This window comes from Podarcis muralis, chromosome 3, assembly GCF_964188315.1.
Source record: "Podarcis muralis chromosome 3, rPodMur119.hap1.1, whole genome shotgun sequence".
Lineage (NCBI taxonomy): Eukaryota > Metazoa > Chordata > Lepidosauria > Squamata > Lacertidae > Podarcis > Podarcis muralis.
Genome location: NC_135657.1, coordinates 31370836 through 31397568, shown reverse-complemented (window position 1 = coordinate 31397568; position 26733 = coordinate 31370836). Strand labels below are relative to the sequence as shown.

Here is a 26733-nt window from a genome sequence, read left to right as displayed (position 1 = left end):
CATGTCCTAGGACTGGCCTCTGTGCGTTTCCAACACAAGTTTCTGTCTGTACAGAAATGCTTGCTGCTTGCAAAGAGGGATCTATATTCACCGAAGTAGGTTTGGCAGTCCGGTATCTCTCTTACACCTGCAATTCTGTGGTTTTTATTTGCTTTTTCATTTGCCCTAGGGCCAAACTAGATTTGTGGTGTGTGGTTGCATTTTGCAGATCTGGGTTTTGTTTTGGTTTTTTGTTCTTGGGACACCAGGACGCAATAGCAAGATCATGGCACAGGGGAAGAGATTGCTATTGCCGCCTCCCCCATACTTACATATCAGAATATCAGTCCTGATTTAACCTCCACACGCCTGTTTATTCCTAATTTATCCCCCCAAAACACACACACACACACACACACACACACACACACACACACACACCCTGCCATGAAATCACGGGCCTGCTCTGTGGCCACAGTGTGTTCTCTAATTTAGCAATGGGTTTTACTGTGAAAAAAATCATGAAGATCCAATGAGCACCTGTGTCTTGAATCAGTGTTTCTGTGGTGCTGAAAATAATGGGAACTTTGATTTTTACTGTGCGGTTTACAAATGTACCGCGGGACGCAGGTGGCGCTGTGGGTAAAACCTCAGCGCCTAGGGCTTGCCGATCGCATGGTCAGCGGTTCGAATCCCTGCGGCGGGGTGAGCTCCCGTCTTCGGTCCCAGCTCCTGCCCACCTAGCAGTTCGAAAGCACCCCTAAGTGCAAGTAGATAAATAGGTACCGCTTTCTAGCGGGAAGGTAAACGGCGTTTCCGTGTGCTGCGCTGGTGCCGGCTCGCCAGAGCAGCTTCATCACGCTGGCCACATGACCCGGAAGTGTCTCCGGACAGCGCTGGCCCTTGGCCTCTTAAGTGAGATGGGCGCACAACCCTAGAGTCGGACACGACTGGCCCGTACGGGCAGGGGTACCTTTTTACAAATGTAGGCTTTAATCTAATGGTGGGTTTTTTGTGTGACCCTATGCAAAACCATGTACACTTCAGGAAATCTGCTTTAACTCTATTGCCTTCCGAATGCCACATGTATGCATGTGCATGCCTGTTTTCCCCTCTAGTATGTGTGGAAGCAGGGTAAGAAACAGCCCAGGGGTGTTGGTGCCCATGGTACCCTCAAAATTCCAAATGAGGCCAAACCGTTGGTGGCCACATATCTCTCGGTCTAATCCACTTAAGAACATGAGTACATCAGACCAAATGCTTATCTAGTCCAGCTTTCTGTTCCCACAGTTGCAAACCAGGTGCTGTTTGGGAAGCACACAAGCAGGACCATGAGCACGGTAGCACTCTCATCATGTTCTCCGGTTGTTGTGGATAAAGTGTTGGTGCTGATGAACCATGTATGCTGCCCTGAGCTCCTTGGAGGAAAGTTGGACTGTATATATAATAAATAAAATATATGCTACTGTTGTGCATAGCTAAGGTTTTTCCCTGGTCCTGTCCCCCCCTCCCAGCATAACCCATAAAATAGCATTTATTTGTGCCATGATAAGCGATCAGATGACTGAAAATCTGCCATTGGTGTTGGTATTCTTTCAAAGGTAGGAATGTAGTATTGCATAATTCCAGTACTTAGCCAGTCATAAAGCATCATTGCCTTTCCCCTGTAAAGTGGAGGAACAGTTTCATGCTGCTTGCATTCACTCAGTCACATCTTGAACGTTTTTTAAAATGCTAGAAGGCATAAAACCCGTGAGCCCTGCTACATTACTTACTGGTGATGGTATATGCCCAACATGATGGAAGTCATTGTGACATGGGAAAACGCTTGCATGCAGTCTTGGAACTGCAACTCACCTGGAACTGTACCCATTAGTTTAAATCAGGGGTCAGCAAACTTCTTCAGTAGGGGGCCGGTCCACTGTCCCTCAGACCTTGTGGGGGGCCGGACTTTATTTTTTTTGGGGGGGGTGAACAAATTCCTATGCCCCACAAATAAACCAAAGATTCATTTTAAATAAAAGCACACATTCTACTCATGTAAAAACATGCTGATTCCCAGACTGTCTGCCGGCCGGATTGAGAAGGCGATTGGGCCGGATTCGGCCCACGGGACTTAGTTTGCCTACCCATGGTTTAAAGTGTTATGCTGGTGCTTACCACTCTTATTTTCTTATTTTAATGGTTATATTTTTGGAACTCACCCTTGGCCCGTGGGGTGAAGAGTGGGCTAAGAGTACAAATCATAATTTTTAAAATAGATCAGTTTTACTGCTTTGTGTCACATGAACATTCATGGGTAAATTTAGCCTTTTCTGTGGTCACGTGACTGTTGTGCTGTTCAGTGATTTTTATTTATCCGTGTCGTACTAAAATTGCTTTGATTTTCATAAAGTGTCTGGCATAAATCATCACAGCGCTATTGGAGGTTTGTATTATGAGCTCTTATTTGATAACATATGCTAGTTTAGAAACAGCATTGATTTACAATTTCACAGTTTGCTTGTATCAAAATAGACAATAGTCTGTAATTGCATGTAGATGTTTATATATTCTTCTAATGCAATATATATCAGTAAGCTCGTTTTAGTGCAAAATCTCTCAGTTGAGAAGAATCTTAGAATTAAAGTGCCTTTTGTTTGAAGAATAACTCTGAATACATTATAACTAATTTCACTGAGATGTAATTAGCAGTACTTGTGTCTTTAATCTTGCAGCTGTACCAAATGGCTGACAAGGCAGGTGCATCTGATCTTTCCACCTGTTCACAGAGCACCAAAATATATATGGAACTATTTTTCCTAGCTTTAAAAAAAATAAACTTCACTTCAGATGATTTTCTTGGCAGTAAACCTGTAGCCTGAATATTCTAAAAATTGTCCATAGTAGTTTGTATCTAGTCTAACTACTGAACAAGTAATGCTGGCCATTCTTTTAAATGTATTATTTCATACAGAGATGTACATTTATCAAACTTATGGTTGGAACTTCTCATCTATGATGACATGATGTGCAAGAACTGATTTGCAGTTTTGGAGAGAAAATTGTTGCTATAACTGTTCTAGGGCTTGCAAGCCTGGCACTGTTCTCCCTGCCCCCGCCCTGAAAAAAACCCTCATTTGTGACTAAGGAACAATAAGCTATTTCTTTTTGCAGTTAGGTTCCCTTCAAAGCACTGCCAACCCAACTTGTTGTGTCTCTCCAATTAAATTCTATTCTTTGTGCTGTATTAGTTAAGTAAAGTTTTGTGGACCACTTTATAGCAAGTGACTGCATTTGGATGGTGATGATCTGAACTGGGTCAATATGTCACATGGAAATAGGAATATGTACAGTTTGTGAAATGCCTCATGATAGCAGATGAGCCTGTTTGGAACAGCTTAATTTCTTTATGGGATTCCCACTGTTTGTCCTTGTAGTACTGCTGCCTCAGCAACCAAATCTGCAATTATTCAGTCTCATGGCTTGGGGAATATGATCTGCAACCTAGAAATAATAGTCACTTATCATCAAAATAGAGATTTGGAAAGTGCAATAGGTAAATGAAACTATTTCTTACTTTGGGCTAAATCATATATTGCCTTCTAGGAGTACTCCTCTCAAAGTTGTAAGGCGATTCTTCACTCTGGAGTTATTGTAATATGTTAAATATGATGTAGTGCAAATGCTGGTAACAAGAAACTCTTCACTGTGCTTCAGCAATTGATCAGAGACCTAAAATTTCAAAATACCCATCTGCAGTATCACTGACAATATGGAATTTTTTCTTTGTGATTAATACTTCACTTTTTCAAGCTTTTGGCAACATATTCCATTGTCAGCATCTACAGCAGGGATGCTGGGTTTGGGGGGAGTTGTATGAGGTAGAATATTCTAACCAAAAGTTTTATGTAGTGATTGTAGTTATGTGGTGATTGATTTTATGAGATATAATTATATTTATGTAATTATTAATTTTACTTCTTACTTGTTTGTTGAAAGTTGCCTTGAAGCTTTGGCATAGGTGATGCACAAGTCTAATAAATAATATAATATTAATTTCACATTTAGCATTTTCTGTTTTAGCAAGTTCATGGCAGAACTGTGTTGGTGAATAGATTCTTGACAAAATGGGTCAGACTTGGAGTGGCGAATCTTGCTCTCCCAGTCTCAGTAACCTAAGGAGCAGTGCCAAAAGTCTCTTGACTGGAGGAAAGGAGAGCATCCTGGCTTTCTCTCAGCCAGAGGTTTCTATTACTGTCCTCTACCCAGCCAAATTCCATCTTAAAATTAATGCTCTGTGTTTTTCTGCCTCCAGCATTGACCGTTTGAGGTGTGTTTAGGGTAATGTGTACTTTGTTCTTAACCTGTAATTGTGGTGGAGTTTCTCATGGCATCTGTAATTTGCGATTTAAACCATGAGATATTCAGATGAAATTGGCAAGATTAGAACCTGACTTTCTAGAGGCACTCAGCAGCAAATGCAGCTGGCATCATTTCTGTGGAACATAGAAGGGCTTAATCGGATGCATGGAGCATTGGCAGAAAAAAAAATGAGTGTTTCGGAGTATCAATTTATGCCAGTAATGCCTTATTTGTATAATTGGCATTATGCTGCATTGTTTATTGTAAGCTGTTTGTGCTCCATGAGAAAATAAAAACTTGGTTTAAAAGCACACCAAATTCTACATCATGCTATGATAGACCTGCTATGATGGAGTCTTGGCTGTTGCTAACTCACATTCTCTCAGCATGTACCCTGCAAATAGCCTTTTAAACAGTTATTTCTAAAGATGCCTTAGGCTGCAGTTGTATACCCTTCACCTACTACCTTTGAGTAAGCCACACTAAACTAAGTGAGGTTTACTTTGGAGTACACAAGACTGCATGGCTAATAGGCTTAACATTTTAAGCTGGCAGTTGTAATAGTTAGGCCTGCTAGGCCTGTGATTACAATGAGGATTGCTGGAATAACCCAGACCTTCCAATATTGGCAGCGGGGGGGGGGGGGCTTGTCCTGTGGACTGTTCCTGAACTGTGTGAGTTTACAGTAATTAGTTGTTAAACACTGAGGCAGCATAGGATATTGGGAATGTCATGATGGTTTAGATGTAGAGGTATAAGAAGATTGGATGCATGCAGGAAGTAAAATTGATGAAGGGGAAATATGGAGAGAAGTAGGAAGTTGAGGCCCACAAGGATTGGTATTGAGGCGTGTGTTTTTTAACTTGTTCATAAATGATCTAGAATTAGGAGCATGCAGTGAGGTGGTCAAGTTTGGTGACAAAGATACTAAATTGTTCAGAGTCAATAAAAGGAAAAAGAGATCACGAAGAGCTCCAAAAAGACCTCTCCAAACTGAGTGAATTGGTAAAATGGCGAATGCAATTTGTTCTGAACGAGTGTAAAGTAATGCATGTTGGGACAAAAAGCATTAATTCCACATAAATACTCATGGGGTCTGAACTGGAGGTGAACCTCCAGGAACCTTGGGGTCATAGTAGATTGTTTGATGAAGATGTCAACCCAGTGCGTGGTGACTGAAAATAGCAGATTCCATGCTAGGGATCATTAAGAAATGGATTGAAAATAAAACTGCCAGGAACATAATGCCATTAATAGTGCGGCCACATGTGGAATACTTTGTACATTCCTGCTTGCCACACCTCAAAAAGAATATTCTGGAGTTGTAAAAGTTTCAGAAAGAGCAACCAAAATTATCAAGGGGATAAAGCAACTCCCCTATGAAGAAAGGTTGTAACTTTGGGGACTTTTCAATTTAGAAAAAGGCAAGTAAGAGGCAACATGATAGAAGTATAGAGAATTATGTGCAGCTTGGAGAAAGTAGATAGAAAAAGTTTTTCTCCCTCATAACACTAGATCTTTTGGACACCCTATGAAGCAGAGTGTTATAGAAGATTCAGGGTGGATAAAAGAAAGTGCTTCTTCATAGCTAAACTATTGAACTGACTCCCATAAAAAATGATGGGCCAGATTGAGTGAAGTCTTCCAGTGTGTGAGCTAGTGTAACTGGAGAATTGTCAGAGAGTAGGCCCTACTGAGTAGGGCATAGTGTGTGTGTGTGAATGTGATTTTTAAGTGCATTTGGAACACCCAAGAATATGTTTTGAAACTAGTGCTGTTCCCATTTGTCATATCTTTCCTTTGTTGTTTTATCATCTAATTGTAGAGTTGGAAGGGGCCCCGAGGGTTAATGCATTTTCTTGAAACCAATGTGTCTCTTTGAATAGGATAGATATTGTTTGTCACTTTAAAACTGGTTTTCAAATTCTCTGTCTTCCACTTCCACTTCCACTTCCAGGGAATCCTGTCCTTCATTTGTCACAGAACAGAATTTTGCAAACAGTTTTGGGTTTCATGCTTTGAGGCAGACTATGCTGATGTCAGTCTTGCATAGTCTAAAATAGGAAAATCTCCATGATCCATAAGAATGCATTCCCGGGGCCACTTAACACAGATTAGTTATGCTTTAACAATTAAGTGGGCCTGATAGGAACCTCTTGAGCTGGACAGAATAGCTGGATGTACATGTACGTTCAGTGAAATGTTTAAACAGACAGACATGCACACTATACAATTGGTTGTATCTTTTCAGCCATTTTTATCTACATTGTAGGGAATGTTTAGTAGCAGTGGACAAGCCTGTCTTCAGAAAAGCCTTTCTGCCAGTATTGATTGAGTCATAGATGATTCCCTGATAAGCTTCCAAAGAACTCCAGAATTCCCCAGTTCCAACTTGAAAACCACTTACATAAACAAATGTGAGCAAGGTCATAGAAGCATAGCATAGTAGATTTGGAAGGTATCCCCCTTCTAGTCATCTAGTCCAACCCCCTGCAATGCAGGAATCTCAACTAAAGCATCTATGACAGATGGCCACCCAACTTCTGCTTAAAAACCTCCTCCACCTTCTGTGGGAGTCCATTTTTGTCTTAGAAGGTTACTGCCGTTAACAGCATCTGAAGTGATAAAATACTTCCTGTTCAAGTCCGCATGGAAATAATTGAATGGTAATCCCTCTAAAAAAATATTGGCCATATGCCACACTAGTGGAGTGAGTCAGTAGTACGGTCTTTACTAGCATTGCCAATTATATATAGGTCAGTGGTAGATGATGTAATATAGGTTATTTCCTGTGGTCATGAAGCAGAGAGTTTGTCATTAAAGTGTGTGTGTTTTTTTGAAATAATGCTGCTCATCTAAAGGATACATACAATTGAATTCTTGGACTGTAACGTGGATTGCTAAAACATGTACCTTGAAACTATTGGCTCAATTTATAGAAATGTGCCTCATGATTGGCTGCTTCTCCCATTTTGCGCATTGTTTCCTTCCTGTACTTCCTGCCCTGCAGATTTTTTTTAAAAAATTTTTTTGCATCATAGCCTTTGGGGGCTAATCTAGGCTTCTGTTTGTCAGAGCTAGCTGGGATATTTTTGATGGTATGCTAGTTGTATGTTCTTTAGGTGAATTGGATATCTTGGTTGTTTTAAGCTAGCTGTGTTGGTCTGACGCCGTTTTACTTTTTTATTTTTATTTGGTTGTTTTAAATATGTTTTATTTTATGCATTTATATTTTGTTGTAAACTGCTACAAATATTTTCTGTAAATAATTAAAAATAAAAATACTTAGCTCTGATGTCTAAACTCCACAAATTATGTTAACTGCTAACTATAGATTTCCTCCAATGTTGATTAAAAATGGATTTCTAGTTCTGGTTTGGGTGGCACCCTGTGTACTAACTGTGGTTAGTGGGAGCATATTTCTGATGGCCAAAGCATGGTTTGGCTGACTTCTTAACTGAGCTGTTGAGGCTTGCTTATCATAACAATAATTCTATATTTGGTGTTGTCTATAAATTTAGATGCATTTTGAACAACTTTCTGTGGCATAAGGGCATTGGGATACTGTGCTGGTTTGGAACTTAGAGATATGTGCCATAGCAATTAAATGAAACTGCACAATAGAAAAGGCACAGACGGTGCCATTATGAGATTTGACATTTCAAGAGCTGATTTTAAATGTGTTCATCTGTATGCACACATTGAATAACTACTGCTTTTTACCTAGCCCTGGAATGATAGAAATGAGAGCTCGATTTATGAAAAGTCAGTATGAGCAGAAGACCTGATTGCATTAGCTTTAAGAAGCAGTGAACGTTTGAAGATTTTAAAATGCCCTTACTGCTTAATTTACCGCACACGGTATCCAAAACAGCTTACAATAGAAACTAAATACAAAAACAAAAAAACCATCCAACAGTACAAAATCTAAAGTACTTTATTGATTGATTGATTGATTGATTGATTGCATCCCAACTTTTTCTCCAAAGTGCACAAAGTGGTGTACATGGTTCTCCCCTCTTCATTTAATCCCCCAAACAACCCTGTGAGGTAGGTTAGGCTGAGAGGCAGTGACTGGCCCAAGGTCACCCAGTGACCTTTATGGCTGAGTTGGGATTTGAAACATAGTAATAATAATAATTTATTATTTATAACCCGCCCATCTGGCTGGGTTTCCCCAGCCACTCTGGGCGGCTTCCAACTGAATATTAAAAACAGTACAGCATCAGACATTAAAAACTTCCCTAAAGAGGGCTGCCTTCAGTTGTCTCTCAGGTACTAGTCTTATCCGCTATACTACACTGCCTCTATTACTACTGTATAATAAGTACAGTACAGAAATACGTCTGAATGTTTCCTGTCTCCTGAATCGTGGTTGGGTTGTAGTAAAATTTGTCTTGGGTGTGCTGTGGATTTAACTTCTACACGGGAGGCAATGTCCTGCAGTCTCATTATGTGAATGAAGGGAGTGAACCTTCCTCCCTCAATCTCAACCAATGGGAGAGTTCCTATGGGGAAAAGTGTTCACTTAAGTACAAGTCGCAACCATTTTGCGCTTGTCCAGTTGATACAAGACAGGCAATGTGTGGGTCTTTTGGGACACGGAAGAGGGCAGAACAGGCTTATGCATTCTCCACTGACATGTGCAGACTCCAGGAATGGAACCCCCGTGCAAAATGGTCGTCATCTTTATGCAGAATTCAGGTACCTTGTAGATAATAACATCAATTTGTACCATTTTTTAAATAGATGAAAACAGTTGATATGTTGTGTGGAACACTTCCAGTCACCATTATTTTTTACTATTTATGTGTAGTGATTTATAGCCCACCTTTCTTAAATTATGGAACATAAGGCTCCCCAGCACCTGTTTGACCTTCATTAAGGGTGTACTAGGCATGTGTACTAGGACTACTGTTTCTTACTGGAGCGTCATCAAAATATTCATTAGCAGATGCTGTGCTAATAATAATGACACTAAAGATCTGGAATGCAGATTGAGAGACTTGCCTTATCCCTTCCATACCCAGTAAGTTAATGTGGTCTGGGAGAGCAGCTTCTTCAAGTTCTGAAGATCTCAGAAGCTTCCTCCACAGTAGGGCTGGGCAATATATTGGTATATCATCCAAAGTGGTTGGACGTCTATATTGTGATATCAGTTTCATAATTTTTGACCTGGCAATATATCGCAAATCATGATGTGTGTGTGTGTGAGCTGTGCAAAAATCACAGTGGGAAAAACTATGAAGCCAGCCAATGTTTCTCTTGATTCCTGTAGCCCCTATTAACTCTGCCCAGCTCACCTCTCCTCTGCCTCCTGCAAGTGGCAATGAATCACAAGAGCAGGGGCTGGCAAAAATCACAAGGGGGGGGGGGAACAGTGAAGTCAGCCAGTGCCTCTACATAGCCCCATTATATCTCAGACATCGTGATATATTGGCGTATCACGTTGTTTAGCTGGTGGTATATCATGATGTTGAAAACCAGATACTGTCCAGCCCTAGCTGAAGGGTGGTCTTTCAATTTTTGAAATAAAATAAAAACATACCCATATGGTTTGACACTAGTTAAGCAAAATTATTTCCCCTATAGCCAGCAAAAGAATAGAGAGCTACAGTGAAGGCACTTTGGACAGGCTTTTAGTTGAATCAAGTAGTACTCGCTAAAAAGTGGTGCTAGCCATTGTGGGCTTTTTTCCCTTTTAGCTGTCAAGATACTGGGAGGAGTTTCAAGGCTAGCGCCTGCCATCTAATATGTCTTGCAGTCTTCACTGAATATTTTGCATCTGTTTTTAAGGCATTCCCCCCTGACTCCTTGTTTGTACTGATTCTCACTTCACAATTTGTGCAAAGCTTTTCATAACATAGCATTAATTAATAACATGAATGGTGGTTCTTCAGTGCAAGAGACGGAACAGTTCTCCTTTAAAATATCTGGTGAATGCTAAAAACAAACAAAAAAACCCTGCAGATGATTAGCAAACAGGTTAAGAAATGCCACCATGTCTACAATTATTTATTATTTAGCAAATAGAACTTTTTAGAAAGCTTAAGAGCACTTGCTGATTGATACGGCATTCTTGTTCCCCAAGAGCTGTTCTACAGAAGTGATTTATAACACTTAGGTAGGTGGCATGCGCACTCCATACATTATTCTATTTGTATATGAAGAAAGACAATTTTTCTTTTTTAAAAAAATCCACCAGTAAGTCTTAAATTACTTCTACGGTTCTTGTAGAAGAGTAACAATTGAGCTTAAGCACTTGAAAACAACACATATTCCTGTGGTAAAGTGATCTGCTACAATGGTAAACTGTTTCAATGCTATCTCTAAGAGTTTGCCTGTCTATAGTGTGTAACTAACCCCTTGTTTGGGGGTGGGGGAATCTAGATTACTATCTTAGACGTTCAAGAACTAAGGGTTGTATCCAGCTTGCACAATAGACTTTTCATTCCTCTCCTCTTCTCTGCAACCCTCTGTGTACCCTCAAAATCTGCACCAGAGACAATAATACATTTCCCCTCCATATATTCTATGTGTATACTGAGCAGTTGTGACTGTGAGAGGAATTAAGTCATTTCTCAAAAATTGCTCCATGTAAATTAGTTATGGCAGAGTTCTGACAGAGACTGCATAGACTTAATGCATGAATGGTAATGCTGCTCTAACATGGTAGGTACAGTTGTACCTTGGGTCTTGAACAGAATCCATTCCGGATGTCCGTTCGACTTCCGAAAATGTTCAAAAACCAAGGCACCACTTCCAATTGGCTCCAGGAGCTTCCTGCACTCAATTAGAAGCTGCTGAAGCTGCATCAGACGTTCAGCTTCCAAAAAAATGTTCGAAAACAGCAACACTCACTTCCAGGTTTGTGGTGTTCGGGAGGCTAGGTTTGTGGTGTTCGGGAGGTGTTCGAGTCACAAGGTGTTCCAGAACCAAGTATCTTGTAAGCTTTTCTGTACAGCTTGCTCAAAGTTTGTTACAAGAAAGTGAAAGGCAAGACTGCATACACTGAGATGTGGTTTAATGCATCACAATTCCAGGTTGCCTTAGAATACCAGCTGGTGTTCCCAGAATAGGATTGGTTGTCTAATATGTATCCTGCTTATTCTGCAGCATGTTGCCATCATGAACATCATGAAGTAGCACATATGTAGTAAGCAAATGCTTAGCAAGCACATATTTACTTCTTTGCCATAAGCTTGCCTTCAAGCATTAGTGTTCAGCATTGGAATATGTAGTGAGCGTTCATTGTATTGTGAAGCTGTCCTTTGATAGTAGGCGAGTGCCAGAACCTTTGCAGCTGAAAATGAATCTGTTAGATGCTTCTTTTTAACATATACAGCAGGGATGTCCAATGGGTTGACTGCAGCTAGCGGCTCAGTTAATTTCCTCCGTGGGGGGAAGCATCCGGCCCTGGCCCTCACTCGTGCACAATCGCAAAAGCGGCAGATGGGGTAATCCCTTAAAAAAGCTCAACAACTTGGACCTGCTCCCCTAAAAAAAAAAAAATCAACAATTTTGGTGCACCCCCCCCAAAAAAATGGGTAGATCACTGCCAGCTTTTTATTGTGGGATTAGATCGCAGTCTCTCAGGAGTTGAACGTCCCTGACATATAGTAATAAAATTTCCTGCAGTATTAATAGTTTAATTCATAAGCATTTTTTAAATGCTAAAAATAGCATACTTGATGGATTGTATATTGTGCTCATATTCAAACACCCATGCAAGTTTTGATGTCACAAAAAATGAGTACTTGCCTCAAGTAGCTGTCATGTGCTATGAAAACCCATTGCTTCCTTGCAGGCTCAGGGCATCTAGTGATCAAAGAGGGCAGACAGTTCTGCCCAAGACTAGGCCAGTCTTCCAAAACTTTGTGCTCTGTATCTGGCTGGGGTTGATGGGAGTTTGTTTATTTTAAAGCATTTCTAGGTGGGGCCTGCTAAAAGTGGCTTACAACAATAAAATACAACATACAGAAAAACATGACTCTACAAAAGAAATAGAATTGCCCCCCAACCCCCCAAAATCCAGTAGAACAGCAGAGAATAGCCATAGTCCGAACAACAAAACATCGCTTATGGAAGGCAAGTAAGAAAAAAGTTCTTCCAAAATCCTTGAAGCCAGGGCATTTGATTGCTTTTCTACTCAGAGGGACTTCCAGAGTCACAGGGTCCCCATGTAAAAGGGCCCTCAGCCTTATGTCCAGTAAGATCCAGCCAGGTGGTCTGATCATCTCACCGGCAGTATCTGCATTTTGGACCAACTGCAGCTACATTCCAAAGCAGCTGAAGTTTCAATAGAATCAGTTTCGATAAAATCATTCCATCAAAGAAAAACAAGAAAAATTTCAACAGCAAGGACATTCTCATCAAGTAGGCCGTCAACCAGCTTGTCATATTCCCATCAAATGCCTGGGATAAAAGATGAGTTTTATTTTGGTGCTAAAAGGAGGTTAATGATGACCTCCTTTTAGACCTCACTGGGGAGAATTCCACAGCTAGGGAGTCCCAACCCAAAAGGCTTTGCTCTTGGTAAACCTCCCTCACATGGAGAATGCCCTCAGATGAAGGGTCCGGATAGGTTCGTATTGGGAGAGGCAGTCACATATGTATTGTGTATTTTAATTTCTTGCGGATCGAGTTGCACTGTTTCGGTGTAATCTCCCATATGAAGGAGCGATGTGGAATGATTCCTTTGGAGAAATACCATGATTAAACAGTTGAGGAATGGTTTTGCAGGAGTAGGACCTGTCTGTGCTGCTCTATTTTTTAAGGTATTTTTAACCTGTCCTTAAACAAAATTGCTGGGATGGATGCATTGTGCTCATCGATCTTTTCTGCACAACCTGTGAAATCTTCCATGCCGATTTTCTGCTTGTATTCCTTCATAACACTTTATGCAGAAGAAAATGCCCTTGCCTGAATGCCTGTTAGAGTCACTTTGTAGTAGCTTGGTAAAAGTTTCTCCAGTTGAGTCCTGCATACACTTCACTGTTACCTACTACATTTAGAGAATGAGTTCAGGAAGGAAAAGAATTATAGCATATGGCTAAGATTTCAGTGGCATGTTTATTTTAGGGACCAGTTACATTCTTGCAAGACTACTCTCTGACTTAATTAGAAATTGGGACATTACTTTCAAGCTTCTAGTCTAGTTGAGCACTCAAAAGTCTTAAGAAATATCCATTGCGGGGGGTTATACTTTTACTATGAGAATTTTAAGATTGTCTGACAAAGAGCAGCAAACCATGAAACTGGCAGATATACCCTTGGCTGTGCTCCAGCTGCCTGTAGCAATGTAAGTACACACCATAGCTCTTGCTTGTGATAAAACGTACAGAAATTCTGCTTCTGAAAGATAATACAAACTTTTAAATTAATTTAAATTGTTGTTGAAAAGAGGTTGATCTCTTTCTGATAACAAGTGGAAAGAAATTAATTGTTGCACGTAGTTTTTTATATGTAGCAAACTATTTTTAGCACAAATAGCTTGAGCACTACAAAACAATTAACAAAATAAGAATTAAAGGTACATTTGGAAGATGTTCCTGCATATGTGACTTTCTGACAGACATAAGGGAGTGACTGATATCCCACATGAAGCGTTTTCCCCGAGTACTTATAAGATAGTTATATTTATCCTTTTGAACCTTTTAGGATTAATGGTGAAAGTCATTCTTTACTGAACAGTACTTGAACTGCTCAGGTACTACTCGTTTTCTTATTATTAGGATAAACAAAAAGGTTGATCTGGTTTCTCCTTGCATCATAGATAAAATGTTTTTAAACAAAAAACAAAAATGGGCTGTGTGCCAAGAAAAGGTTTTTGTACCAATATAATTTTGTATCTTAGTCGCTTAAAGCATGCTGTTTTTCAAAAACATTTTAAAAGGGGAAAGTGAGTCATTACTGGTTTTCCAAACAAAGTTAGTGTTTAAGATTGAACTGTTACTATCTCAGTAATGCCATTTATAACTAAATCCAAATAAATCTTACATTTAACTAGCATAGTAAATTATTTTGTTAGGAACACAAATCTTCAGTTTATATAACAGTAGCATAATCTATAACATCATTTCCCTAGGGGAAAAACTGCAACTGAAAAGGCAAAGAAAAAGCGACTTTGAATTGATTTACCCTTTAATAGATAAAGTTTGTTCACTGTAAATCATGGGTGGCATTCTACTAAAGTTTAGAGTAGACCTGTTGAAAATAATGGGCCTAACCCAGCTCATTAATTCCTGTGGTTCTACTCTGAGTAAAACTTAATTGAAAACTAGCTCATGGTTCCACAACACATTTAAAAGGGTATTGGATGTTCATCAACCCAAGACCTGGTTTCCCTCCCCCCAGCAGGGTAATGAATGAGTAGGTCTGATATGTATAAAAATATATAATGTGTATAAAAAAGGATTCAGAGCAGGAGTTAGGGGGGAGGCTCCAACAAACAATGCATACCAGTAAAATACTGCATTTTCTCCAATACTGTCCCTCATTTTGATACACTGTGCATTGAAAGCTCTCAGTCATTGTGCTTGCACATTTTGATTTAGTTCTCAAACTGCAATTCCCTCTGGAAAAACTAGTTAAGTATTCTTGTCTTGTCTAGCTAGGCTTCATGTTGTCTATTGGTGACGGTGCAAATACTCTGGGGTTATTGATTTGGTTTTTCCATTTATAGCATGAAGAGACTAAATACCTTTGCAATAAATAACACAGCTGACATACATTGGTGTGCTCTAGAAACAGCCTTAACTAAAATAACTTCTACTTTGTACCAAGTATAGACAGGGGTATAAAGTCTGAGTAAGGCAAGTGGCATAATCTGTGTTTTGCATCCAATATCTGCATCAGAATTGTGATGAACATATCACTAACATGCCCCTAAATGCTTTACCACTGAGTATCTGCTTAAGATCTTAAATGCCAGAGAAGCTAACCTAGTCAACATGGTGAGCTCTTTGGTCAGGATCCAGCATTTAACATTGGAATGCAGTTTGCACATAACATTAGAAAATAACTATGGTTTAACACAGATTAGTAGCATGCTGGTACCCACTGCTTAAAAGGCTTCTACAACAAACCACAAGCTCTAGCTGCTCGCTTATTAGTGCAACAGAGCTGCTACATTTGTGTTGGTGGGTGATCTGGACTAATTCTGTGCAGGTTTATTTCAGTAAGCCAGTTAAATATGAAGAGATGACTGTCTTGCTGCAAGGCTGCTATATAAAACAGGTTATAGTTTTCTAGGTAATATCCTAAGTCTTCATAAATAACCCCAATCCAGGTTAATTTGTGACCTCTTTTTCCTCCACCAACACTTTAGTTTTTACATGCTGAAATCCTGTACCCACTTATCTGGGAATAAGCCCCTTTGAGCACACTGGGAGTTACTTGTGAGTAGACCATGTCTAGGATTGTGCTGTAACAAATGTTTAAAGATAGATTAACGTAGTTTGTGATAGAGAAGGGACTTCACTCTTGATGTTCATAACGCTCATCTATTCACTGACTCTAGTGCTTCTGTTCTCTTAAACTAGCAGACTACCTTCTCATTTTTATTCAGCAACCATGACCTGAGAATGTTTTAGGACTGTGCAAATGGTCTGGTTTCAGTGTACTTTACTGAAGTACATTGACGTAACTTTTCCCAAGTCTTTGAGGAAAGGGCATTGCACACTGGGCATTTCTGTTGGATCTAGAAGTAGGGTTGTTGTATCTAAAAAAAGAGCTATCCAAATAACAGCTGGGAAAGTATGCGTCAAACACCACAAGCTAGTTTGTCTCACTCATGAAGCAGATGTCCTTGCAGTTTCTTTGAGGATGAGCTATATAGTCATTGTTTTTATGTTTCATTTTTGATATCTGATTCTATTGTATTTTTAGTCCTGTTTTTCACATGTCATAGTGGATGTTTTCTAGCGGGGAAGGGCAAAACTTGAATGGGTTGTTTATACTTCAAGATTATACTGAATAAATGGTTTATACTTAAAAAATAATTTTTTTATTATTTTATTTATTATAATTGATACAGCCTGTGTTAACATTTTTATTTAATTTATATTTAGAGAACAAATCAAAACTAGCATTTCATGTTAAATTTATATGCTATATAATTGCAAAAGCAAAAAAAGAGTTGAACTGACATATTTCAAACGTGTATTTAGTGTGGTTTAACTATTATAATGAAACAAATTCAGACAAATATTTTAAGACATGACAACTAAATATATGGGAAGTTTATACTGCTATTTAAATTTTTGGGGTGGGGGGATGAAAATGCTGAAAACTGCCCAAGGTGTTGTCAACATAAATCTGCAGGTTAATGGCTCATTTGACAAAATATTTGATCCTCCTACAACAGGGGTAGGCAACCTAAGGCCTGCATGCTGGACGTGGCCCAATCGCCTTCTCAATCCGGCCCACGTATGGTCCGGGAATCTGTGTGTTTTTACAGGAGTAGAATGTGTCCTTTTATTTAAAATGCATCTCTGGGTAATTTGTGGGGCATAGGAATTTGTTCATTTCTCCCAAAAAATATAGTTCGACCCACCACATGGTCTGAGGGACAGTGGACCGGCCCACGACTGACCCCTGTCCTACAAGACAGCAGGGTTTATTAATGTTATTTTTTCCATATTTTTTCTGAATGCATTGTTGCTTTCAGTTTGCTTCATGTTATTATGTAGCACCGGAAATTATAATAAAATTCAATAAATAAATAATTATGTAGTAGTGAGAGATGGTCTTCTGAAAAGATTAAAATGCAACTTTTGATTTTAGGTTTGACTAAGAACATTCAGGTTACTTTATAGTTGCCCAGTTTGACTTGAACCCTGCCATATTGAATAATTTCCAGCCAGTCTCCAATACTCAAGTATGTGTTCTGTGCTGGTTGGATAATGTCTCGGATGAACCTAGCAGCTAATTGTTCAGGCCAGTAGATTATCTTAGCAGGCTTTTTAACATTATGCTCCTTTTTGTAAATCCTATTGAGCCACACTCTGAGTTAAGTCCCTTGGAATCTGGGCTAAAAGCCAGTTATTCCCAGATTAATATGGGTCGTTGAATATTTGGGCAGTTATAAATGGAAGAAGAATCTGTGCTCTGAAGTTGCAGGTTGGATAGGTCTGGTTCACATCTCATATTAAACCTTAGTTTAAAACAAACCATGATTTAATGAGAATGAGCAGTATACTGCTACACAATGCTCAAAGGTTCCTGTGGCATCCCATCCCTGCTTTTCCACCACAAATTAAACAAGTCACCGTCTGTCTTGTTATGTTGTCCAAATCTGGGGCTGTTGGTTTGTTTCATCCAAACAAGTCATAAGTGGTAGCCAAGGTTTCTTACTGGCTAGCGTTTTGCGGTTTGCTTGAGGAAACAAAACCAGGAGCCTGTGTTCTGTTGGCATGACAAGCCAGATTCTAGCTTGTTTCATCCATGGTGCAATAGGAGGGAGGGGGAGCTCTGTGAGTAGCATGCACTAGCATATTGAACATTCAGATTAAACCATGGTTTGTTTTAAACAACTGTGGAGGCCTACCTGTATTTTAAAATAAATCAGTCAAGAGAAGCCTAATAGTTAAAAGCAAGGATGCTTACTGAATCTCTGTTGGAAGAATGTTTTTCATAACCTGGGACCAGTGTCACTAAATACTGAACTTCTGGTTGAGTCCGGTCAGGCCTCTAACATGGGGGGGGGGGGGGAGAGAATAACTAGCAGTGCTACTCTGGATGATCTCAGTCATCGAACTGGAATATAAAGCCTTAGGCAGTCCTTAAGGCACTGTGAGCCCAAGTTGTGTTGTATTTACAATGTTTATTTTCAGTCATTTTAAAGCTGTATTTATGCCAATTTAATATTATAAGCCATTTTGTGAAGATTTGTGCTTTGAAAAGTGGGTTAGAAACGTATGAATTGCAAGATTGGATTATTATTATTATTATTTTAATGACATAAATTGGTCCACCGTGGTTATCCCTCCTCTTCCCCTATTCAGAAGAATTAGATGAACTGTTTGGAAACAGTGTCTGATTGGACTAATGAAACTATGTATGAACGTTTCAGAATGGGAAATGAGTGGTAGAATGTTGCCTTCGTTTTGAAAAGGTGTTTCCTTTCATATAGGACATTTAACATCACTTGTTGTTTTTTTCCTTCTAATAATTTGTTTTCCCTTGTTTTAACAGTGAGCAGAGCATCTGCCAAGCACGGGCTGCTGTAATGGTCTATGATGATGCTAATAAGAAGTGGGTACCAGCTGGTGGATCTACTGGATTTAGCAGAGTTCATATATATCATCATACAGGCAACAATACATTTAGAGTAGTTGGCAGAAAGATTCAGGATCATCAGGTAAGTGATTAAACTCAAGTAATTAAAATGGCCTTTTATTTTAGTTGTTCAGATGTAAATGTTCTCTGACATTGATGGAAGGAGATGAACTTTTGGATCCACCTCAGAGCCTTTAACTTAATAGAATAATGGGACAGTCAAACATGTCACAGGCTTTCAGAAGATTTTCACCACAAATCTGCATTTTTTATAATCTTTTGCCTCTTTTACCAAAAAACAAATAATGCCAACTGAGTGGAATTATCTGGGGTTTTTGGAATGTAGAGTCCAAAGAGTTGGTGTAGGTGAGATCAAAGTTTCATTTATTGATTTAACAAGCCAGCTAGTTCCTAATCACAGTTTCAGATGGAGAAGAAACTAGGATGATTATATTTTTACATCATGCCACTTAGAAAATAGCAAGGGTCCCTCATCGTACTCACCCTTACAGTGTGATTTCTTTGTGAACTTTACAAAAGTCCCAGTCTGCTTAAGCGGAAAGGATTGCATTTGTGACTTCAACATTCTGATTTTTAAAAACCAATATTAGTATGTGTATTGCTTACCTCTTGAAGGATCAGGGTATCAGGGACTTATAAAACAGAAACGTTTGTTACAACAGATTCATGACCGAGGAGCCGAAGGTATGTAATTGATAATGTTTTGAAGACAAAATGAAGATCATCATGCAAATCTTTAGTGCAGCTGCACCTGGAATACTGTGTAGAGTTCTGGTTGCCTCACCTCAAAAAGAATATTATAGAGCTGGAAAGGGCTTAGTAAAGGGCAATCAAAATGATGAAGGGGATGGAGCAGACCCCCAAACCTCACCAAGAAGTGGACTGACCATGACAACAAAGTGATATTCACCACCACCCCATTTCCAGACAACGTCCCACACCATATGGAGCAAAGACTAAATCAAGGCTAAATTTTCTGCTCTCTGCATTGGACCCATGACCACTTGAGACAGGCCCATGGTTGCCATGGAGGCAATGAACTCCCAGACTGGACCTGAGGCATGCTCAGCATGAATATTGAAGTCACTCAAAACCACAGAACTGGGGTTCTCCAGCATCACACTTGAGACAAGCTCAGCCAGGGAGACTGATGAGCAGCAGGGTAGGCAGTACACTAATAGCACCCTTAACAGGTCTCTTTGGCCCAGCGTCAGATGCAGACCCTCTAGTGCTGCTCCAAGGAAGGTGGTACATGATGGTGGTATGTGAATAGTCTCTCCATTCTGGGCTGATGTCACACCAAGTACCTGGGTGGGCAGAGCTCAGTCAAATTGGCCTACCTGGCTGCCCCACCCAGGTCTCAGTGAGACCCAGCCTCAACCAGGTCAGCCTGCTGAACCACACTCAGATCATGGATTAGCATTCATTGCAAACTGACCTGGTATCCAGCAGAAGAACCAGCAGACTGAAGGGGACAGTGTTAGATTATCCATTGATGCTGTGATAAGGGGGAGTTTAATGAGGAATATCAGGCACAAACACCTGCCATCCCTTCAACATCTCATTCTGTAATGCCTACCCTTCCCCTTGATCCCCTTATACTCTGATATGCTTCCCTCAAGACATATCCTGTATGTGGAACACTGCAAAAGTAAAAGTAAGAATACACAATTTATCATGCCACCAGGCCATGCAGACAGACATCAATCCACAATAGGTCACATGTAAAGCCCACCATAAAAACGTCAAGCCACAAGCTGAGGAATAGAACAAAACCATCTTGTACAGGCATCCCACCCCATCTCTCACCTGGGGTATAAGCAATCTCTGCAGATGGACCATAAATAGACACCAACAGGTGCTGTAATGAAAATATTGTCATTCAGCACTCATTGGTAAATAGTAACTGGCCCTCAATAAAGAAAACTGTAAAAATTCTCCATCTGTTCCTATCAACTCATCTGATGTATAAATCCCAGAATCTAGCCACTTCTTCCATAGAAAGAATTATCTTTAAATCAGGGTTACCCCATGAAGTTAATTTAACTATCAGCATGTGGATCAAATTATAGTTGGCAAGCCAGCATACACAATGACTCCTTAGTTGCTGAAATTGGTGATGTAGACCCTTTTTTACATGTATAGACTGCAGCAGCACTACCCATCCCAAAAGAGGTATTACATGAGCCACCTCTCAAATTGCCCATGCTGGGGTACTCCTAGAAAAAGAAACTTGCCACTTGTTTATGCCTTGTAGTATAAAATAAAATATGGAAAACTAAATCATCTTCCCATTTTATTATTTTAAGTGATATACAAGGTGGTGAATTACCCCAAATAAACATCGGAAATAATACATGAAACTTCTGAAAATATGCTTGGGAAACTTGTTGACAAATACCACTCAGAAAAATTATTGTTCATGGCAGTACATATTAAGTGTGTTAACTGTGCTAAGTGCTAAGTTAAAGTAGTGCCAGATCTCTGTTATGAACCTATTTAAGCTTAATTTAATGATTTGAGAAATATCTGTAGAAACCAAAATCCCTAGTGAAAATGCTTAGTGAAAGACATACACAGCAGGGAATTTAGACTTGCCCTCTGGCATTTTTATTTTAACCACTTTATTGTTCATCCTGAAATCTAACTAAACTTTATCCATTGATCTAATAAATTCTTATATAACTGTTTCATGCCTGCTAACAAATAGTAGCAAATCATCTTCAGACAAAGCTAATCTAAATTCCACTTGCTCATGCACATACCATAAATCTTTCTGTTCTGTCTAATTGCATATGCCAACGGTTCCAAACATAAATCAAATATCAATGGAGAAAGAGGACATAAGAACATGGGAATAATAGTCTCTGTAACCTATCCCCAAGCCTTTCCCCACAGCCAAATCAAGTGACACAAAGGCAGGTCTCATCTGCAGGTGCTGCTTTTCTCCCCTAGCCCTCTTCTATAAGGTAAAGGTAAAGGACCCCTGGACGGTTAAGTCCAGTCAAAGGTGACTATGGAGTTGTGGCGCTCATCTCGCTTTCAGGCCGAGGGAGCTGGCGTTTGTCCACAGACAGCTTTCTAGGTCATGTGGCCAGCAGGACTAAACTGCTTCTGGTGCAACTCTTCTGTACTGCCCTACTGGCCCAGCATCTGTTTCCTGTGCAAGATCTCACCTGGAGCTGCACTCATTGGGGCAGAAGGATGGAAGAGAAGTGATACTATGTTACACCTAGTCAGAGAGGGTATGCCCGGTACTGGAGCATACATGTACCTCTGCCTTTAAAAAAAAATAAGGGAAAAATCCCTAAATGAAGTTGGAACTATGAGAAATACATGTCTGAATGAATGAGTCGCAAGAGGAGTCATACTTAGCATTTCCTTCCATCTGTGCACATAGTTGCTCATTAACTGCCTCTTAAGATTCTTCTCAGTCCATTTCTATTAATGCTGAACAATATAGTCAAACGCTGTGAAATATATCTATTTAACGACCACTTACGCATTTTCATTGGAAAATTACTGCTTTATCATATATTGGTGGGGGTGGTGTTTTTTAATTGTTATTTGGAGTGACCTAGCTGGCACTGCAGGTTTTTTTTTTTATGGATGATAATTAAAACAATGTAATTGAGGAAAATCAATAGGGATGGGGACATTTGCTGATAACAGGAAGTGTATTCCAAGGCACTGGGCTCCTTAAGCAGGACCACAAGCAAATATCTCAAATTCTTTTGGAACAAGGGGAAGGGGGAAGGAATACACATCCATAGGTGAAAATGCTACAAAGCACCTTTAAGCCATAACTATACTTTACTATTTTTTTAGGTGGTAATAAATTGTGCCATTCCAAAAGGATTGAAGTACAATCAAGCAACACAGACGTTTCATCAGTGGCGGGATGCTAGGCAAGTGTACGGGCTCAACTTTGGCAGCAAAGAAGATGCCAATGTCTTCGCAAGTGCCATGATGCATGCCTTAGAAGTGTTAAATTCACAAGACTCTGGTAAGGCTGCCACAAATTTCCACAACGGTTTATAAATAGTGTCTTATTGTTCAATCTTACTTCATTCTGTTTATCTTGAGTTGGAGTAGAAGGTCCAGATACATATTTTAACCTAAGCTGTTATCTTTCCAATAGATATGAGTTAGTTAGAAGTAGATGCCTTAATCCTATGACTGTACATAACAGAATGTTGCAGTCCTGTATGGTGAAGGATTAGCAAATCAGTCTTATGTGCATCACAGTTCGCTTCATGGGTATTGTAGAGTGAGTGAGTAATTACTTACATTTGGGAAGAGACTACCAGGTGGAATGAAATAAGAACTTCCTCAATAGGGGGTGGGAATCGCCTTCAAGAATGCTTAGATGAAACTACTGTTTGGATCCACAAACCTTCAGGAAGAACATTATTTTTATTCCTTAAAATATTGCATTTAAAATATTGCGGCACTGCTTAGGAAATATATATATTTGTCTTTAATGCAAGTATTAGCATTTGTGTGCAGTATAACACAATGGGTGCTATCCAGCTAAGGGTGGTTCTTGAAGCCCATGGCGCTCTACTGTTTGAACCAAGCTTAAAATGACTATGGCCACAAGGCAGCAGAGGTTTAGGGTCAGAGTTTTCCTTCTCCTTGGCTGGGCTCCCAGCTGTGCAAAAAAGAACTGTTTATTGAACTCATTTTGACAACTGAAGTCCACATAAACTTTTGAGCATGAAATAACCTTGGTTTTTTCTTTATTGCGAAGAGAGCTTTGCGCAGGTACTATAGGAACAACTGCTAGGCAAGTCGATGCATTAATAGTCCAAGGCTTCAGATCTTTAAAACTTAGTTCTGTCAGTCAAAAACAAAGACATCTTAATTAGAAGACCTGCTAGAAATCATTCGTTCCCTGAAATGGCTTTTAGGAAAGACCCAGCTTTAATTAATGGAAGCAATTGCTTAAAACATAACATTAAAGTGGTCTGATATTGGCCTTCTGATGGAGCATGAACAGCAGAATTAGAACATGGGTGTTCTCTGTGAATGTGAATAAGACCAGCAAGCCGATTTATCCAGCAGTACTTTGAATTCAACTGACCTCTCAGGCTTGAATAACAATGAACTCTAATCATACATTGTAGTGCAGTTGGTTGCATTCCTGTTGCCTTTCAACTATACTGTATGCAAAATGGTTTTTCTTGAAAGAGAGCCAGCCATTCCACCCCTCCCCCTTTTTCCCAGGGCTCTCTGCAACAATGGAGAGACATAGCATTAAGTGACTGATATATTCATCAGTGCTTCACAGTCATCAAACCCCTCAGGGACAAACTAGATGATACATTAAATATGTGAATTATCTGTTGTTAAAGATTTAAATAGCAGCATATATCTCTGATCAGTATTAGGGCTGTGGGCAGGGGTTATTTAACAATTTCCTCTGCTATTCAGACAAAGAAAATACTGGTTTGGGGTGGGGATCTTTTTAGTTGGTACCATGAGGTGGGGTGGAATGATTAAAAATCTTGCCCAACAATCCACTGTCCTCATCTGCATTGGTTTTTAATTTTTCTTTTTAAAAGATAACATCAAATATGTGACAGCAGTCACATCTAGTTTAGCTCTGAGATGGTGGCTTGAAGTAAGGAGTTTGGTTTGAAAATCTAAGGTGGATACTGATGCACAGAGTCCTATATGGCTATTGTGAGAGTGCAAACATACTAGTGAACCTTTGGCCCATCAGTCCCAGCCTGCATGGCCAAAACTCCAGAAGGGAGCTTTAGTCGAGCAACATCTGGAGGGACAAAGCTTCACCAGTCCTGCTATACAGTGGTACCTCGCAAGACGAATGCCTCGCAAGACGGAAAACTCGCAAGACGAAAGGGTTTTTTGTTTTTTGAGCTGCTTCGCAAGACGATTTTCCCTATGGGCTTGCTTCGCAAGACGGAAACGTCTTGCAAGTTTGTTTCCTTTTTCTTAACACCGTTAATACAGTTGCGACTTGACTTTGAGGAGCAACTCATAGCACGCGGTGTGGTAGCCTTTTTTGAGGTTTTTGAAGACTTTGGTGATTTTTGAAGCTTTTCCAAAACTTTTCTGACACCATGCTTCGCAAGACGAAAAAAAATCGCAAGACGACAAAACTCGCAGAACGAATTAATTTCGTCTTGCGAGGCACCACTGTATAAGGTTGCCATATTTGTGACAGTCACAAAGCCCCTCTCACCACCCTTCATGGATCGTGTTTCAAGTAAAAAAGATTGATTTTAAAAAAAACACCAGGTAGAATAATCATTATCTCAATAAATCTGTCAGGTGCCTGGAAAAGAATTGTTTTTTAAAAGTTGCATGCAAAATAACTGTCAGCACTAAAACTAGGAGAAAAACTACAGGAGAAAAGGTTCCCTTGTCCTGGAGTAAATACCATATAGAACTTGTTTGCATTTTATTTCGAGAATGTGTATGAGACTGAGCTGTAAGTCACCACACAGCACATGATCAGCTATTTAACACGCTGCAGCTGGTGCTTCATTTTGAACTGTTGATCACATATCCTAGAACAGTTATTTCTAGCAACTCCTTTACTGATGATGATGAAGATTTAATAATTTTGTTACCTTCCTTTCACCAGAAGGCCTGCAGCTCACAACATTTTAAAATACAATGTTATGAACAGTTTAAAACAAATTAACAATCATGGGAATGGGGTGGGTCCTAAAAGTATGCAGCTCATCTGCCAGAGGCCCAGGAAAACTGCGTTATGTAGGGAGGGAATTCCACCACTTAGGGAATGCCGCAGAGAATGTCCTTTTCCAGGCAGCCACACCGAAAACTTTTGAGGGTAGTAAAACTGTCAAGAGGGGACCGTCAGCTCACTCGAGTATAAGCTGAGGGGGGCTTTTTAAGCATAAAAAATGTGCTGAAAAAGTTGGCTTATACTTGAGTATATACGGTAATCTTGCTTCCCAAAGAATTGTTTTAAAATTTTGGAATCTTTTAAAGGTTTATAAATATGTGTTTTCTCCACACTCATCATATTCCTGCTGAATATATCAGTTTACATTTTGAAAAGATGTGGAGCAATATTGATGGTGATGCTCAGTTTGTTTTATGTATCTTGTAGGCTATTTGCTGGAAATTTAATAAGTAGTCAAAAATTGAAAGTTGATTTCTTACTGGACTTTACATGTGACTTTTGCATAACAGCTGAAGTGTAACTTGCTTTACTAGGTCCAACGTTGCCTCGACAAAATGCACAACTTCCCCCACAGGTGCAAAATGGCCCATCACAAGAAGATTTAGAAATCCAGAGAAGGTTAGTGTGGTTTTGCATAAAACAGTACTATTATGATGGTGATTGGGCAAGTATTTATTGGGGGGGGGGGCAGTTATTGTTCAGTACTATGGTATGTATTTTTGTGTTTTTATATTGCAAACCACCCTGTGATCCTTGGATGAAGTGTGATGTAGCTATTTAATAAATAAATATTTGTTCATGTGAGGCTTTTCATAGTACACCAGAAAGCGCAGCATGGCCTTCTCTGAGTAGACATGTATATTTCCACACAGATTGGCCCATTTTCCATTCGATGCCTAGCCATTGCTTGTTTAAGTCATGGTTTAGCAAGGTGATTAAACAAACCATGATTTATTTCACCAAACATTGGTTTGTTTTCCAGCTGCTCTTGTATCATAGTTTTGTGGTTTTGGTTAATGATGGGTATTGGGTTCACATGTACTGCCAAGACCTAGTTAAAACAAACCAAGGTTCATAAGACAACACCCAACCTCAAAATGGCTTCACACTGTGTTTTCTTAAGCTGCAGGGCAAGATGTGTACAATACACAAAGCCATTGTTTAATAAACAGAAGTGTGTAGGGGGTAATTTTTGTGTTGATGCATTTCTTTCTAGAGGGTTATTTGTTGTTGTTGTTTTTGTTTCTGTTGTAAAACTACATTTTACCAAGGCTATGGTTTACTACTTAATGTTAATGGACCTAATAGAACTATACTTGTTATTATATTGCTTTCTTTAACTTTCTGCATTTTGCAGTCTTATATTTAGTGTTAGAGGAAATATATAAAACAATCAATACCAACTTTGAAGTGCAAAATGGCCTACA

At 39.5% G+C, this 26733-nt stretch overlaps 1 protein-coding gene across 6 annotated transcripts in view; it reads left to right on the top strand.

Moving 5' to 3' along the window:
* Positions 1-26733, top strand: part of ENAH (ENAH actin regulator) — a 78532-nt gene that overhangs the window by 18174 nt on the left and 33625 nt on the right. For all 6 annotated transcript variants that reach the window (XR_013392160.1, XR_013392159.1, XM_028724525.2 and 3 more), the window contains exons 2-4: positions 18520-18685; positions 22453-22630; positions 25840-25924. Coding sequence is in view for 4 of the 6 variants with exons in the window: in XM_028724525.2 (XP_028580358.2) it covers positions 18520-18685; positions 22453-22630; positions 25840-25924 (429 nt within the window). In the remaining 2 variants the exon portion in view is untranslated. The remainder of the gene's footprint in view (positions 1-18519; positions 18686-22452; positions 22631-25839; positions 25925-26733) is intronic.